This window comes from Xiphophorus maculatus, chromosome 13 (genome assembly GCF_002775205.1).
Source record: "Xiphophorus maculatus strain JP 163 A chromosome 13, X_maculatus-5.0-male, whole genome shotgun sequence".
In the NCBI taxonomy this organism is placed as follows: domain Eukaryota; kingdom Metazoa; phylum Chordata; class Actinopteri; order Cyprinodontiformes; family Poeciliidae; genus Xiphophorus; species Xiphophorus maculatus.
Genome location: NC_036455.1, coordinates 5389086 through 5401598, shown reverse-complemented (window position 1 = coordinate 5401598; position 12513 = coordinate 5389086). Strand labels below are relative to the sequence as shown.

The 12513-nt window shown below is 38.0% G+C and overlaps 3 protein-coding genes and 1 non-coding gene across 5 annotated transcripts; all 4 read right to left on the bottom strand.

Moving 5' to 3' along the window:
- Positions 1 to 113: 113 nt before the first annotated feature.
- On the bottom strand, positions 114 to 8257 carry nrm (nurim). Its single transcript, XM_005796496.2, has 4 exons — positions 8030 to 8257; positions 3000 to 3193; positions 2032 to 2208; positions 114 to 1039 (listed from the first exon to the last, which is right to left on the bottom strand). Exons 1-4 carry the CDS (start codon positions 8178 to 8180, stop codon positions 731 to 733), a joined length of 831 nt encoding a protein of 276 aa, XP_005796553.1. The 5' UTR covers positions 8181 to 8257; the 3' UTR covers positions 114 to 730.
- trnak-cuu lies at positions 4272 to 4344 on the bottom strand. The gene has a single exon. It is a non-coding gene; the product is annotated as a tRNA-Lys (tRNA).
- LOC111610527 lies at positions 4445 to 7734 on the bottom strand. Of its 2 annotated transcripts, XM_023344981.1 has the most exons (7): positions 7333 to 7734; positions 6776 to 6925; positions 6584 to 6670; positions 6335 to 6460; positions 5995 to 6165; positions 5807 to 5911; positions 4445 to 5705 (listed from the first exon to the last, which is right to left on the bottom strand). In XM_023344981.1, exons 2-7 carry the CDS (start codon positions 6923 to 6925, stop codon positions 5397 to 5399), a joined length of 948 nt encoding a protein of 315 aa, XP_023200749.1. In that variant the 5' UTR covers positions 7333 to 7734; the 3' UTR covers positions 4445 to 5396. The 2 variants fall into 2 exon arrangements, with proteins under 2 accessions (XP_023200749.1, XP_023200748.1); XM_023344980.1 differs by having other exon boundaries at positions 6776 to 7734.
- Positions 8258 to 8423: 166 nt separating the features above from the next.
- LOC102237924 (LIM domain-containing protein 1-like) lies at positions 8424 to 12221 on the bottom strand. The gene is made up of 7 exons (XM_023344982.1): positions 12072 to 12221; positions 11885 to 11986; positions 9814 to 9881; positions 9672 to 9734; positions 9452 to 9582; positions 9285 to 9336; positions 8424 to 9207 (listed from the first exon to the last, which is right to left on the bottom strand). The coding sequence occupies exons 1-7, from the start codon at positions 12091 to 12093 to the stop codon at positions 9124 to 9126; spliced, it is 522 nt and encodes a 173-aa protein (XP_023200750.1). The 5' UTR covers positions 12094 to 12221; the 3' UTR covers positions 8424 to 9123.
- Between the last annotated feature and the right edge of the window lie 292 nt (positions 12222 to 12513).

Here is a 12513-nt window from a genome sequence, read left to right as displayed (position 1 = left end):
AAACACTGATCTGGGGAACAGATTTGAGTCTGTTACCTTGGTAACCTATTTAGAAACACAGTAAAACATAAAAGTATCTGTGAAAGAGAGAAATAAATGCTTAAAAAAACATCCAAGGTTAATGTATTTAATGTAGAGTACAAAATACTGAAAGTTCTGATTGTGGTTCTCTAATTACATCCAGATTATGAGTTTCCTTCTGGCAGAATGTACAAATAAAATTATACATTAAAAAACTCTGCATATTCAATAAGTGGCTCTTAAAATGAATTAATATTTAACATCTTTTCACATTGATGTAATTTGGCACGATACAAAAAATCCTAATTTGATTTCTTGAAGTTCTGTTTTTGTGGCCGTTTATAGAGTCTGGAGGGCCGCATAAACGGCTACGATGGCCCAGATTCGGCCCACGTGCCTCGAGTTTGACACTTGTGGTCTAAATAAAACTATTACAGTACTGTGAATTGAAAGTAGACAAAAGCACTGGTCACCCTGTATAATCCAGACATGAAGTTTTAACTCACTTTGTTCAAGTCAGTCAGAGAAATATATTCATAGTATCAGAAATGCACCCAGACTTTCTCTTCTTCTTTCATCCAGCACTAAAATACAGCGTGAAATCTCATCAAGACAGTTTTCCAAGAATAATTCACCTTTTAAAAACCTACTATGTGGTAAAAACAAATATGTCAGTAGTAGTTGTAACATGAAGGCAGCTTTGGATCCTTTAACCCTCCTTCTCCTTGCTGCCGTTCTGCTCCACGCCGCCGCACTGCGGCTCCGCTAAGAGCCACACCTTGCCTTTAAGCTGGGCGCACAGGTAGGCTAAATCCTGTTTGTCCAGAGAGTGCGCCAGGCCGACGTAGGCCGACAGGGTGCCGGCCAGCAGGAGCCTGTCCAGGGAAAAGGCCGGCAGCAGCCACAGGATGACGGCCAGCTCCAGGCAGACGGGGTGGCGGAGGTGGGACAGCAGGCGCTGAGCCGGAGCTGGTTTCTGGGCCCAAGGGTCCCCCAAACCCAGGCACTCATAATACACCTAGGAGGAGAAGATTTTATCATTATTAGGCCTGCTGCAAAAAACAATAAATCAATTAACTGAAGGTCAATGTCAAATGTATTTATATAGCATTTTATAAACGGGTTCAAAACTGCACCAAAGTGCTGCACAAAAACGATAACACGGTAAAATGAGTGGATGAGAAGGGAGAGAGAAAAAAGTTAATAAAATCCAAATAAAACATCACAACAGAAAAGTTACAGTATCAGCCCTCAATTAAATTCCAACAAATAAAAATTTGTTTTAAAAGCGATTTAAAACGACACAGACTGCAAGTTCAAGATTTTCCACTTGCATGATTTATCGTTTTTCTACCAAAAACTGGATGATAAAAGTCTTCACTCTGAAGCTTTGTTGTCTACTAGCCCTTTTTATTGAAGGACAATTTTATAACTTCATTATTAATTTTAGTTTTTGTTTCTGTTGCTTTGTTTATTAATGTTGGATATTTAAAATATATTTAAAAAACAGCCAAAACACTTACAAAAAAGCCAAAACATAAAGCTGTTTGGAAACAAGTTAATGTTTTTTGTTGTTTGCAAAATGTGTCGTTTTAAAAACCTCTGTAAAGTTACAATCTACGGGCGCTGCACCGTTTCCTAGCAACCCCAGCGAGCCCCGTTACCTAGCAACTCAACGGAGCTCCAGAACGTTTGGTCAGCTTGTTTTACCACCAATGGGGATCTCAGTAAACATAAACATATGCTCAATAATTTCCTCACCCAAACTTATAAATAATAATAAAAAAAATACACTAAAGTTTCTACTTCTGAAGTCAGAAAAAAAGTAATGCTAACACCCAAATGTGTTTTGCTTTATTTTTAGGTAGAATTCAAAATTAAATAAACGCATTTTGTAGTTAGTGTGACGGTATTTTACAATGAAATGTCACATACCAGTAACATAACATGAATTTAACTCATTCAGATCACATTTAAAAACACAAATCTATCCCCTCTTAACTTTCCTACCTGTTTAATACCCAGCAGTTCTGGATAATCAAAAATAACGAGGATGCTGCAGATGATGGCCCAGCAGAGGAAGTGCAACGCAAAGCAGAGCAGAGGGAACCAGACACTCCAGGGTGCATGGCGCACTGACCACAGACAGGGGGCGCCAGTCACTGGCTGCCAGTGATGCATCAGGATCTAACAGAAAGAATAAAAAATTACTACTGAAACATGTGGAAAATATAAAACATATATATCACCAAAGGATTACTGGATTTGAACTGAGTTTGCATAAACAACACAGAAAAAATAAAAACGATGCAAACTAAATTGATTAAAGTTAAATTGTTTAGACTAGCTACACAAAATAAACATATGACAGAACAAGTGTGCTATAAACTATTAACAAAACTTACAAAAAAGAGTTTTAAAAATATTAAACAACTGTACATAGACTGGAAATGTTCAAAAGGAGCTTAAAAAAATGAAACATCAAAAGAAGTAAACGTTTACAAAAAAGATCCGCACAAAAAAGGCAAATCAGCACAGCTTACTTAACGAAACAAAAACTACAAAATGTTTTGCAGTTTTCAACATAATAAACAAAATTAATGTAATAAAAATATGACAAAAAACTATAAAAATCAAAACTAAGAATATAAAATATAATAAAAAACTACAAATATAATACAAATAATAAAAAACTAAGAGAGGACATGAAGTCATGCATCAAGATTTTAATTAAAATAAAAATAATAACAAAACTGTAACTCATGTGTCTGTACCTAAAATATTCTGAATGGTAACTTATAAATAATTTCAAAAATATTTCTTAAATCTTGGCATCACTACAGGCATTAATATGAATTTTCACAAAATAAAATAAAAGCTGGGATTCAACAAGTTTTTGATCATTAATAAAACAACAGGAAACATGTTCTCTGTGGAAAACGTTTTATATTTCACTGATTTTGGGAGTGCTGTTGTACCTGGAGGGCGAGTGCAGTAGTGAAGCAGTAAGCTGTCCTGTTCAGGGGCCCCAGCACCGTCTGCAGGGCCCGTTTGACCGGAGCCCAGGCCATCAGGCTGTGCTGGGCAACGAAGAGAGCCAGCAAGGACAGATCCACAACAAGAGCCCAGAGCACAGAACTGTCCTTCAAGGCCACGGGCCAGGGGACGGAGTCTTAGTGGACACAAATCAACAAACAGTCAAGAAAGAGCAGTTATTGAAGTAATTATTTAAATCTAGTTATTGATCGGCAGGGCCAGACTTTAGGAGGGGCTTAGAGGGGCAGTGGCCCAAGCGCCAAACTTTTGGGGGAGGCCTAAAAATGATTTTATTTTTTGTTTTTATAACACTGTGCTTTATATAAAACCCAAAGATGAGTTGAGGTAATATTTTGAGATTTTTATGATTATAAACAATATTCAAGTGTTTAAAAATGATGAAATTATAGTGGATTTCTTTGGGAACAACATACAATAGGAGTACCTATTATTGTACTGCAATTTACATTATAAAATAATTTTTACTTAGTGTATAGGGCACCAAAACTGGGCAGCAGCCCAACGGCCCACATCCTTGTAAATCGGGCTTTGGTGGCAGGCAATAAAACAGTTTCAATATACAATCAAGGAACAGAAAATAACAAGAATTATGAAGGTAGACTTTAACATTCAATAACATAAAAAAAGAAAAAGTCAGTCAGTGTATGGGGACATTTTAGTTGATGGCAATAAAATAAATGTTTTATAGTTGCTCAGACTAATTTTCTACAGTGTTGCTGAGCGAAGTGCTTCACAAAAATGACAGATTTTGCTCATACAGGCACAACTTGCTATTAGGTTTATGAAATAATAATTTTCCACATAGGGCCATTTTGGGTTTGGATAGCTTTTCTCCACAATAAATTAAATACATTGAAAGGTAAATTTTGTAGTCACTTAGGGAACTCAAAACATTATCCTGAGCTGTATGCAACGAAATTTCGTTCTGTATGCACCCTGTGCATGCAAAATGACAATAAAGTCAGTCTAAGTCTAAGTCTAACTCATCTTCACAGCACTGTGAATCATGATGGTCAGTTTGAAATGTGTCTCATTTTGACACTGAGTGAACCAACATTATGTATAATGATTTAAATAACAATCTTTGGTACAAAAATGACTCTGTGACATTGGAAACTATTAACTTAACTAAACTTAACCAATACTAAGCTTCACAAGTAGGACACTTTTCGAAAACGACAAAAATTTGAACCGCCCAACGTGGGGCTCGAACCCACGACCCTGAGATTAAGAGTCTCATGCTCTACCGACTGCGCCAAAGTTGGGGAACAATAGTCTGCTTGGGGGGGGGGAAGAAAGGAAGGAAGGGGGAAGAAAGGGAGGGGAGAAGAAAGGGGAAGAGTGAGGCCGATCCCAGAGTCGCGAGTTCGATCCCACCAGTCGCCATACTATGTTTTAGTGAAAAGATTTCCCACAATTAATGTTTAAGTGTTATGAAGTAACGGCTGTTTTTTTGTATCTTGAAAACATTTTAAATGCTTTTTTGTACAGATAGTGTAGTACTGTAAACTAAAACCCAACACTTGTCATAAAAGGCTTTCTTTTTAAAACTTTGAATTGCTTAATTAATTTTGCTTTTTTATTCTGATATATTCAAATTAATGTGTTAAATTATACTGTATACTATATACTTGATGTATATTTTAATGTCCTTAATCATACCCAGTGCTTATTTTCATTTTTCCCACAAAACAGTGACTGAAACTAAAATTGCAAGTGTCTTTCCTAAAGTACTTTGAGTGAAGTGAATGATATCTTTTTTCTAGTGTATGCTTAAATTACCAATAATTCAGAATTTGAAGCAGCTAATATTTACTCACAAAAGACCATAGACCTTATCGGTTTAAAAGAACCAAATATTTATTCAACAATTAAGACAGTGAATTAAACATTTTTAGTTAGTCCCAAAACATTGTAGCATTTGGATGCAACACATTTCCATTGAAGTCTCCCATTTCTTTTTCTTAACCAAGAAATTTGTGGTTTGCTGAAGGACTTAAATCCTTTTACTGTATGGTTTGTTGAATTACTTTGTGTACACAATGACAATAAGAATAAATATCTGTATCATTAACCCAAAACAAAATAAACACACTATGAACTAAATAAAACTTATATACAGTGAAGTTATTTAAAATAAAGAAAATGTTTATTTTTTCTTTTTAATTTGTTCCAGCCACTGCTCTTTAGTGAGACTTTCATTAGAGGGACAGTAAATTTGCCCTCTATATTGGCTGTGTCCTGTTTCAGCTATTCTAAACTGCCCGCATTTTTTGCATGTGTTGTGCAAAACTTTGCGAGTCAATTTTCGAGGTTCTCTACCAGGTTGAGCAGGGGCTGCACCTGGAGACTGTGCCTGCTCCTCTTTTCTTTGGACTACGATGGATATTGCACAGTCGGACAAAGATGGTCTCCACCAAGCGGCAGCAGTCTGGCCATTGGGCAGATGGGGCTGGAGTGGTTAGAGCATGCCTCTTTACACTCTCAACCCCAGGAGTAAATTCTTGCCTCTTCTTGGGGGACCGAAACCTCCCAGTGTTCAATCTTTCTTGATGTCTTGCAGCAAATACCGTTCTCTGTTTATCAAACTCCAGCAGGTTCTGCCACAGAGCAACAATGCAGCTCACCTAAACAGGAAAATAAAACAATTTTACATTAGGACAACAATATGCAAGTGAGGTGAAAGGCGTGTGCATGTCTGCAGCAAGCAACAATGCATGTTACTGACCTCCTGGTTGGTCAGCACCAGTGAGGTTTTGCTCCTTAGCTCCACCAGATACTCAGCCAAGCTGTCAACTTTGTCCAGGCCTGGTACACCGGCCTCATCTAAACCCTGAGAAAACATAAATAATGTTGAAGTTATTTGAAGTTTTATTAAATTTTTCTTCAATTCTACAGCTTACTATGAATGCCCACCTCTGACATAGGCTCAGCAATGCCAGGCTGGGTGGAGGCAGCAGACAGGGTGGAGGGAGCTGGCTGGGTGGAGGGAGCTGGCTGGGTGGAGGGAGCTGGCTGGGTGGAGGGAGCAGACAGAGTGGAGGCAGCAGACAGGGTGGAGGCAGCAGGCTGGGTGGAGGCAGCTGACTGCCTAACGAGAAATAACGAGAAATGTACAATCATGTGAAGTATATACTTTATAAATCACTACATCAAAATAAGCACAAGAAAATGTTTTGTTCAAAAACTATTATAGTTTGTTGCCAAGACAGAATCAATAATATAAAGTATTGAGCAAACAAACAAGAACATTTACCCTTGACAAAGATGGAGGGGACCTCAGGAAACAGCGGGTGGCTGTTGCTGTATCTCCAGAATTAGATTGTGAACCCACAGACTGTGGGGTCAAAGAAGGAGGTGCAGAAGGAGGCTGCAGTGCAGGCTACCAAAACAAAGATATTTTAAGTATAAAAGTCACCATTCACCAGAATTGCAAGAGACAAGACATAGCTTCAAATTTGACTAAGAAGTGATTGTTATTAGATATTATTTTAAACCAGCTTACTTTAACAGTGTGAAAGCCACAGTCACAAGTGACAGACGCTCCAAAAAGGGTGGTCTGTCCCCGAACTTGCATGGGGCATTTTTCTATCTGAAACAGTGTAACATAATCTTATTAATGACAGCTACTCAAGTCTGTCCTTTTTTATAAACATATCTACACACACAAGTGAATGAAACAGTGACTTCACTTTACCTTCTGATAGATATCATGCCATTTCTTCTGCCTTGGGGCTGGTCTATTCCCTGCATTGGAAGGCCAAACCCCAGTGCTGGCAAATGCCTTAAGCCTTGCCATCCACTCCCCATCCCCCATACCTTTGTGGCTCTTTGGCTTGGTGCTCATCTGAAGATAACATTGGGAATTAGCAGAATCAAATTCCATAAACTAATGATGCACTTTGTGCACAACTAACAATGGGTATGACATAAAAGCATTTAAAAGTAAAATCAAAGCCATAGTTTTCTGTGCTAATTATGATGAGGTAAAAAAAAAAAACTATAACCCTCGATCGATCGATCGAGGTTGGTCTATATATAGGTTGATATCTATGTATGCATTTACATTTTAACTTAAAATGTTACTACTATATTATAAAATAAAATGTGTCCTTACTCTTGCACTCAGAACATGACATCATTATGTCGCCCTTTTATTTAACCCACAATATATTATTTTAGCTGATGTACAATTATAAATACGAAATCTGTTTGAACGACAACAGACAATAAACAATATTAATGGGTACTCACAGCAAGATCGTTTAGGTCGAGAGATCAATGATGTGATGACGAATCCTTCTTCAACGAAGCTAGGCTACTGACATCTGACTTTCAGAATCTTCCAACGGTTTTTATTTTTAAAAATAAAATTCGAAATTTGTTTTGTTTGTGGTGGTGGGGGGCGTGAGGGCGTCTGAGAGAGGGAGGGCTCACGGTGATTGGCCGATTTCCATTGTGAGCGCGGACATTGATAGGTTCGCATGTCGCCACGGTGATTGGCCGATTTCCATTGTGAGCGCGGACATTGATAGGTTCGCATGTCGCCACGGTGATTGGCCGATTTCCATTGTGAGCGCGGACATTGATAGGTTCGCATGTCGCCACGGTGATTGGCCGATTTCCATTGTGAGCGCGGACATTGATAGGCTCGGTCCATTATGAGGCGGTACGACATTGGCTAAACCGTTCAATGTGAGAATGGAGAGGGGCAAGCGCCATTGGAGGAGAAACACCGACTAACGTGAGCGAAGTAGAGCTAGCCGGGCGCTAACTTCACCTCACAAAATTCCGCCATACGTCATACGCACTGCAGAAGTTCCGTTGTAGTCGCAATTTTAAATGTTGCAAACAGTTGAATGACTACAAAACCTTCACGCCCATCGTGACTGTAAACAACTTCCTCAAGTGATAACTTTTTCTGGCCGCCTCTAGTTTTATGAGAGCTTACCTTGGCAGAGCGTCGTCTCCCCTGTAATGTTGTGATAAATGGGTCGGAACGACACGAAGCGAATGAAGTCCGCCCCAGAAATGAACACAAAGAGCAGATTTAAGAGAGAGACCGCGCAGAGAGCCCAGCTACGGGCTGTGACTGACGCCATTTCAATCAGCGCTGCTCTGTCATGTTCACAGTTCCGGGAGAAAACTTGCTGTCAATACGGATTATTAACACACGATGGCGCTGTTGTTCGCATAAGCCTGGCATTTTAATGCCAAACTTGTTTCAGCAGTAATGTTGAGAAGTAAATATTCTGTTATTAAAGGACGGTTGCATACACAGTATTTAATATCATTTATTAAGTGTTAGTATTCTCTTCCGCAAGTTTATTGCTAAAGCAAATCAGAAATGTTATTACAAGTTATTAAAAACTTGTGATGTGCTGAGTTGTGTATGGGGTTCCAAATAGGACAAAAATGTTTTTCTACGTTCAAACGTTTTGTTGAGTTAGTTTATCAGTGAAATAAATGTGGGGCATCTAAGTTATTTACTTTAACTTGCCTAAGTGGAAAACATTAAAAAAAAAATGTTTTCTTCAACTGAAACAAAATGAATTCAACCCAAACTTCACTACTTGAGTGAAGAAAATCTAACTCATGTAGCAGAAACAAACAACCAGAAACAGTAAATCATGACATCATTAACATATATCAAACTAATTACATCTTACAAACAAATCTAGAAATCTGTAAATCAGCATCTGGTAACCGCAAATCTGATCATATACAGATTTTACATAACAAGTAAAGTGACATAATATTTTCATCTGGTTCATGCTATCAACCAAATAGTTGCTGATTTAAAATGGTTTTAAATGTGCTATTTACTAACATTTGAAACAAACAAGGAACCCAGTTTGCTTATGCATTGGGCTGGCTCCGGCTAATTTAAATTTGCAAAGTGGACTCATGAAAAACATGAATTTGAATTCATATTTTCTGCTATATAACAGAAATAAATGACTGGGAAAGTGAGAAATCAGAAAACCAAAGATTTTATTTGAATGATACGTTGTATAAAATATCACAATAATTCCCTCATCTCCATTAAATAAGGCTGACCTCACCGCTGTAGCACTCTACATGATAGTACTTGTTACATGATGCCACTCGAATTGACTCTGCAGATCCCTGAAACGATTGGACAAGGAAAACATGAGTAAAATGAGTAAAGTCTGAAACTCAGGTTAACTGAAGTTGGACTTCACCTCTGTAGGCAGTATCGGCATCCTGCAGGCACCACAGCGGGGAGACTGGACCCTGAAACCACGAAAAAGTCTCAGTGAAACTGAAAATCTCTTTGTTTGGAGACGCCCCCGTTCTCATTGTAATCAGAACCAGAACCGGGCTGGGTCTATTGTTGTCGCAATGTCACCTGTGATAGTCGGTGACACAGTAAACCCTGCAGTCTGAGTCCACAGCGAAGGCCTGACCCTGCAGCTCCTGTCTGCAGACCACACAGCGAAAACAGGTCGGGTGGTATGGTTTCCCCCGGGCCTGCAGAACCTGAATGTGTAGCTTCAGTTCTGTTACTCAGAACTTCATGAAGGTTTACAAAGAGCTGAACTCATGCAGGTAAACAAGTAAATGCTTGCCAAATCTGTGATTGAACTTCCGCAACTGTAACAGGTTTCTTCAGATGGGTGAACTCCAGAGAACTGCAAAAAACAAACTAACAAAATAATGAGAACTGGAGCTATTTCATATATTAAGAGCAACCATCAAATCGATACTTACCAAAAAATCCTCCTCACAGTAGATGTGTCCTGACACGGTGAAAAACGGCTGTCCTGTGAGCTGTTTGTCTGACATAAAATACATGAAACAGATCAATATGAGAAAAGTGAATATATCACTGAAAATGTGATTTCTTTTAAGCTTTATATGTTTTTATATTCTCATTTTATCAAATTTTGAGTCATTAGATCAAGTCAAATCAGCATAAACATGACAAATACGCCTTTTAAAGTATTTTTTCTCTATTTGTTAGTTTAAATATCTTAGTTCACTTGAAATAAAACAAAACTAACATTAGAAATAGCTTTTTTACCAAATAAAGGAGTTTGGCTTAAGTCAATAATTCCTTAACATTGATGAAAAAGCAGATTATTTCACTTATACATATAACTTTTTCCATCAATATGAAGGAATTATTGGCTTAAAACAAGATCCTATATTTTGCTGAAATGTCACTTGTAAGAATTTATTTCGTTTTATTTCAATTTGCACTAAACACTACACCAACAAAAAGTTGTGTTTTTGCAGTGTAGCAACCAGAAAACACCAATCTAATGGCGTTGGTGGGAAATCCAGGCGATTTAAAGTAAAAACCTGTTTCCACATGTCATCAGAACCTGCTGTGTAGTTAATTTATCCAAATTTATTGTGAGCATTACATGCAACCAGACTGGTTTTTGTTTTTCATTTTATTATAGACGGTTTATCCAGGTTGGGCTGCAGAGATGTGAACATCCAGAAAGTGTTTACACATAACATCACTTTGTTTACAGACAATTTGGAAGTGGAGTTTAAAATGTAAACCAGGTTGTGTAAATATCTCGAGTCATTCCTCTTGTATTGATATGTAGAGTCCAGCTTTGCTTGTTTATGGTATTAAATTAGGAGTCAGATTATATTATATTTTAATAAATAATATAGTATTTTATATATTCTTTGTCTTCTTTCTGATCTTGATCTGTATTTATTTGGGGTTTATGAAGAGCTTTCAAAGTTTTCCCAAATAATTATTTTTGAAAGAATACAATGAAACCTGATTAAATATACAGCTCTGGAAAAAAATGGTCAGTTTCTCTGATTTTACTCTTTATAGGTTCATGTTTGAGTAAAATGAACATCGTTCTTTTATTCAACATGTCTGTCGGAAAAATTATTATCCAAGTTCATTTAAATTACGAGTTTATCTGAAAGGTTATGTTTTCATATTATTATACTTTCGTGTTTTTAACTTTGGCTCATTTTCTTTTATGGCACATTATTAACTGTTCTTTGGATGTTTGCTTGGAGATTAGAAACGCTTACACACTCTTCTTGTTTTATCAAACTGGCTGCTGAAACTGATTTAAACGGGTCAGCCTGGTGTCGTTGTAAGGGTGTAATCACAGGATGTCCCAGAATAGTCTGTGGTAGAAGACTCTTGCCTGTGTGACTGTGTGAAGAAACCCAAACCCGTTTTTTGTTATCATAATAAAAGCCGGCTGAGGACTGAGAGCCGGCGGAGTTGACCCCAGACTGTTGTTTGACTGTCTGGCTTCTCTTCCCTCTTCTGCAGAAAAGTAACTTGTGTTTTTGGCCGATTCCTTGCAGGTTGGGAACTAAAATAGACCCAACAATGTCTCTGAAATTTCAAGCGAAAATTTAGTATTTATTTGTAGAAAATGAGAAATGGAAAAAGACGCAGAGCTTTCAGAGCTCAAATAGTGCAAAGAAAACAAGTTCATATTCATTTAGAAACAACAATACTAATGTTTTAACTCAGAAATCCATATTTGGTGGAATAACCAGGAGGTTTTCAATGGGGTTCAGTGCAGTAAGATCTTTATTTTTCCAGACCTGTATATGTAAAGACACTAGAAATGGTTTAAAACAATATTGTAATTTTCTAAAAACCCTGCATTAAGCATTAATCTGGAAGAGGTAATTCAACTCCTATAGAGTTGAATTTAACAAATATCACTGAATCTCACTAAACAAGTGTTAAATTAACACCGTATTTTTAACACCGACACTGTAAATCTGACACTTTTGGTCTTGCTGAGGTTCCTTAACGTCTATAAACCAGGCGACTCACTGCAGACGCTGCAGGTGAAGCATGTGTTGTGGAATAAATGTCCCATGGCCTTGCAGGCTCCTCCAGCAGCGAACACGGCTTCCCCACATCTAGTGCAGCTTCCTAAAGTCACATCACACACGACCCAGATGTCAGATAAAGAACCAAACAGAACAAAGCAGATAAAAATGCAAACCATCATCCTCACCAAGGCAAAGTCTGGGCTCCATGTCTCCTCCAGTGTCTGGTTCTGACAGTCTAAATTTACAGACAGCTGTAAGGGGAGCTGATCTCTGGTTTACTGTTGTTGCCTCTTGGAGGGCAACAAGCTGCAGATGCCCCGACTCCCCGACGGTGGCTGCTCTCTGGGTGGCAACGGACAGCGACAACTGGCAGGAAGAGAGAGAGAGGCGCTTCACAGGACAGGCAGGAAACTTAAATCCAGAAATATACAAGAAAATCAAGGAGGTCACATCATCTGGATTTATTAGAATCAAATTATACACATTTAGCTTGTGGCCACAGAATTAAATTAAGTTTATAACGTCAAAAGTTCAAAGTTTATCTGTGTAAAGAAGCAGGAAGTGGTTGAGCTTATTATGAGCAAGCATGAGGCGACAGTGGAGAGAAACATGAAACCTCCAGGAGAA

Bases quoted from the DNA above. Each gene is read 5' to 3' on its own strand.
- LOC111610527 (XM_023344980.1), bottom strand. From the start codon at position 6,964: ATGGAATTTGATTCTGCTAATTCCCAATGTTATCTTCAGATGAGCACC. The intron at 6,671-6,775 runs GTAAAGTGAAGT...ACACTGTTTCAG, and splicing joins GGCATGATATCTATCAGAAG to ATAGAAAAATGCCCCATGCA. The intron at 6,461-6,583 runs GTAAGCTGGTTT...TTGTTTTGGTAG, and splicing joins GTGGCTTTCACACTGTTAAA to CCTGCACTGCAGCCTCCTTC.
- nrm (XM_005796496.2), bottom strand. From the start codon at position 8,180: ATGGCGTCAGTCACAGCCCGTAGCTGGGCTCTCTGCGCGGTCTCTCTC. The intron at 3,194-8,029 runs GTAAGCTCTCAT...GTGTCCACTAAG, and splicing joins GGAGACGACGCTCTGCCAAG to ACTCCGTCCCCTGGCCCGTG. The intron at 1,040-2,031 runs GTAGGAAAGTTA...TTCTCCTCCTAG, and splicing joins AACTGCTGGGTATTAAACAG to GTGTATTATGAGTGCCTGGG.
- LOC102237924 (XM_023344982.1), bottom strand. From the start codon at position 12,093: ATGGAGCCCAGACTTTGCCTTG. The intron at 9,583-9,671 runs GCAAGCATTTAC...CTACACATTCAG, and splicing joins GAAGTTCAATCACAGATTTG to GTTCTGCAGGCCCGGGGGAA. The intron at 9,337-9,451 runs GTGACATTGCGA...TCGTGGTTTCAG, and splicing joins TGTGTCACCGACTATCACAG to GGTCCAGTCTCCCCGCTGTG.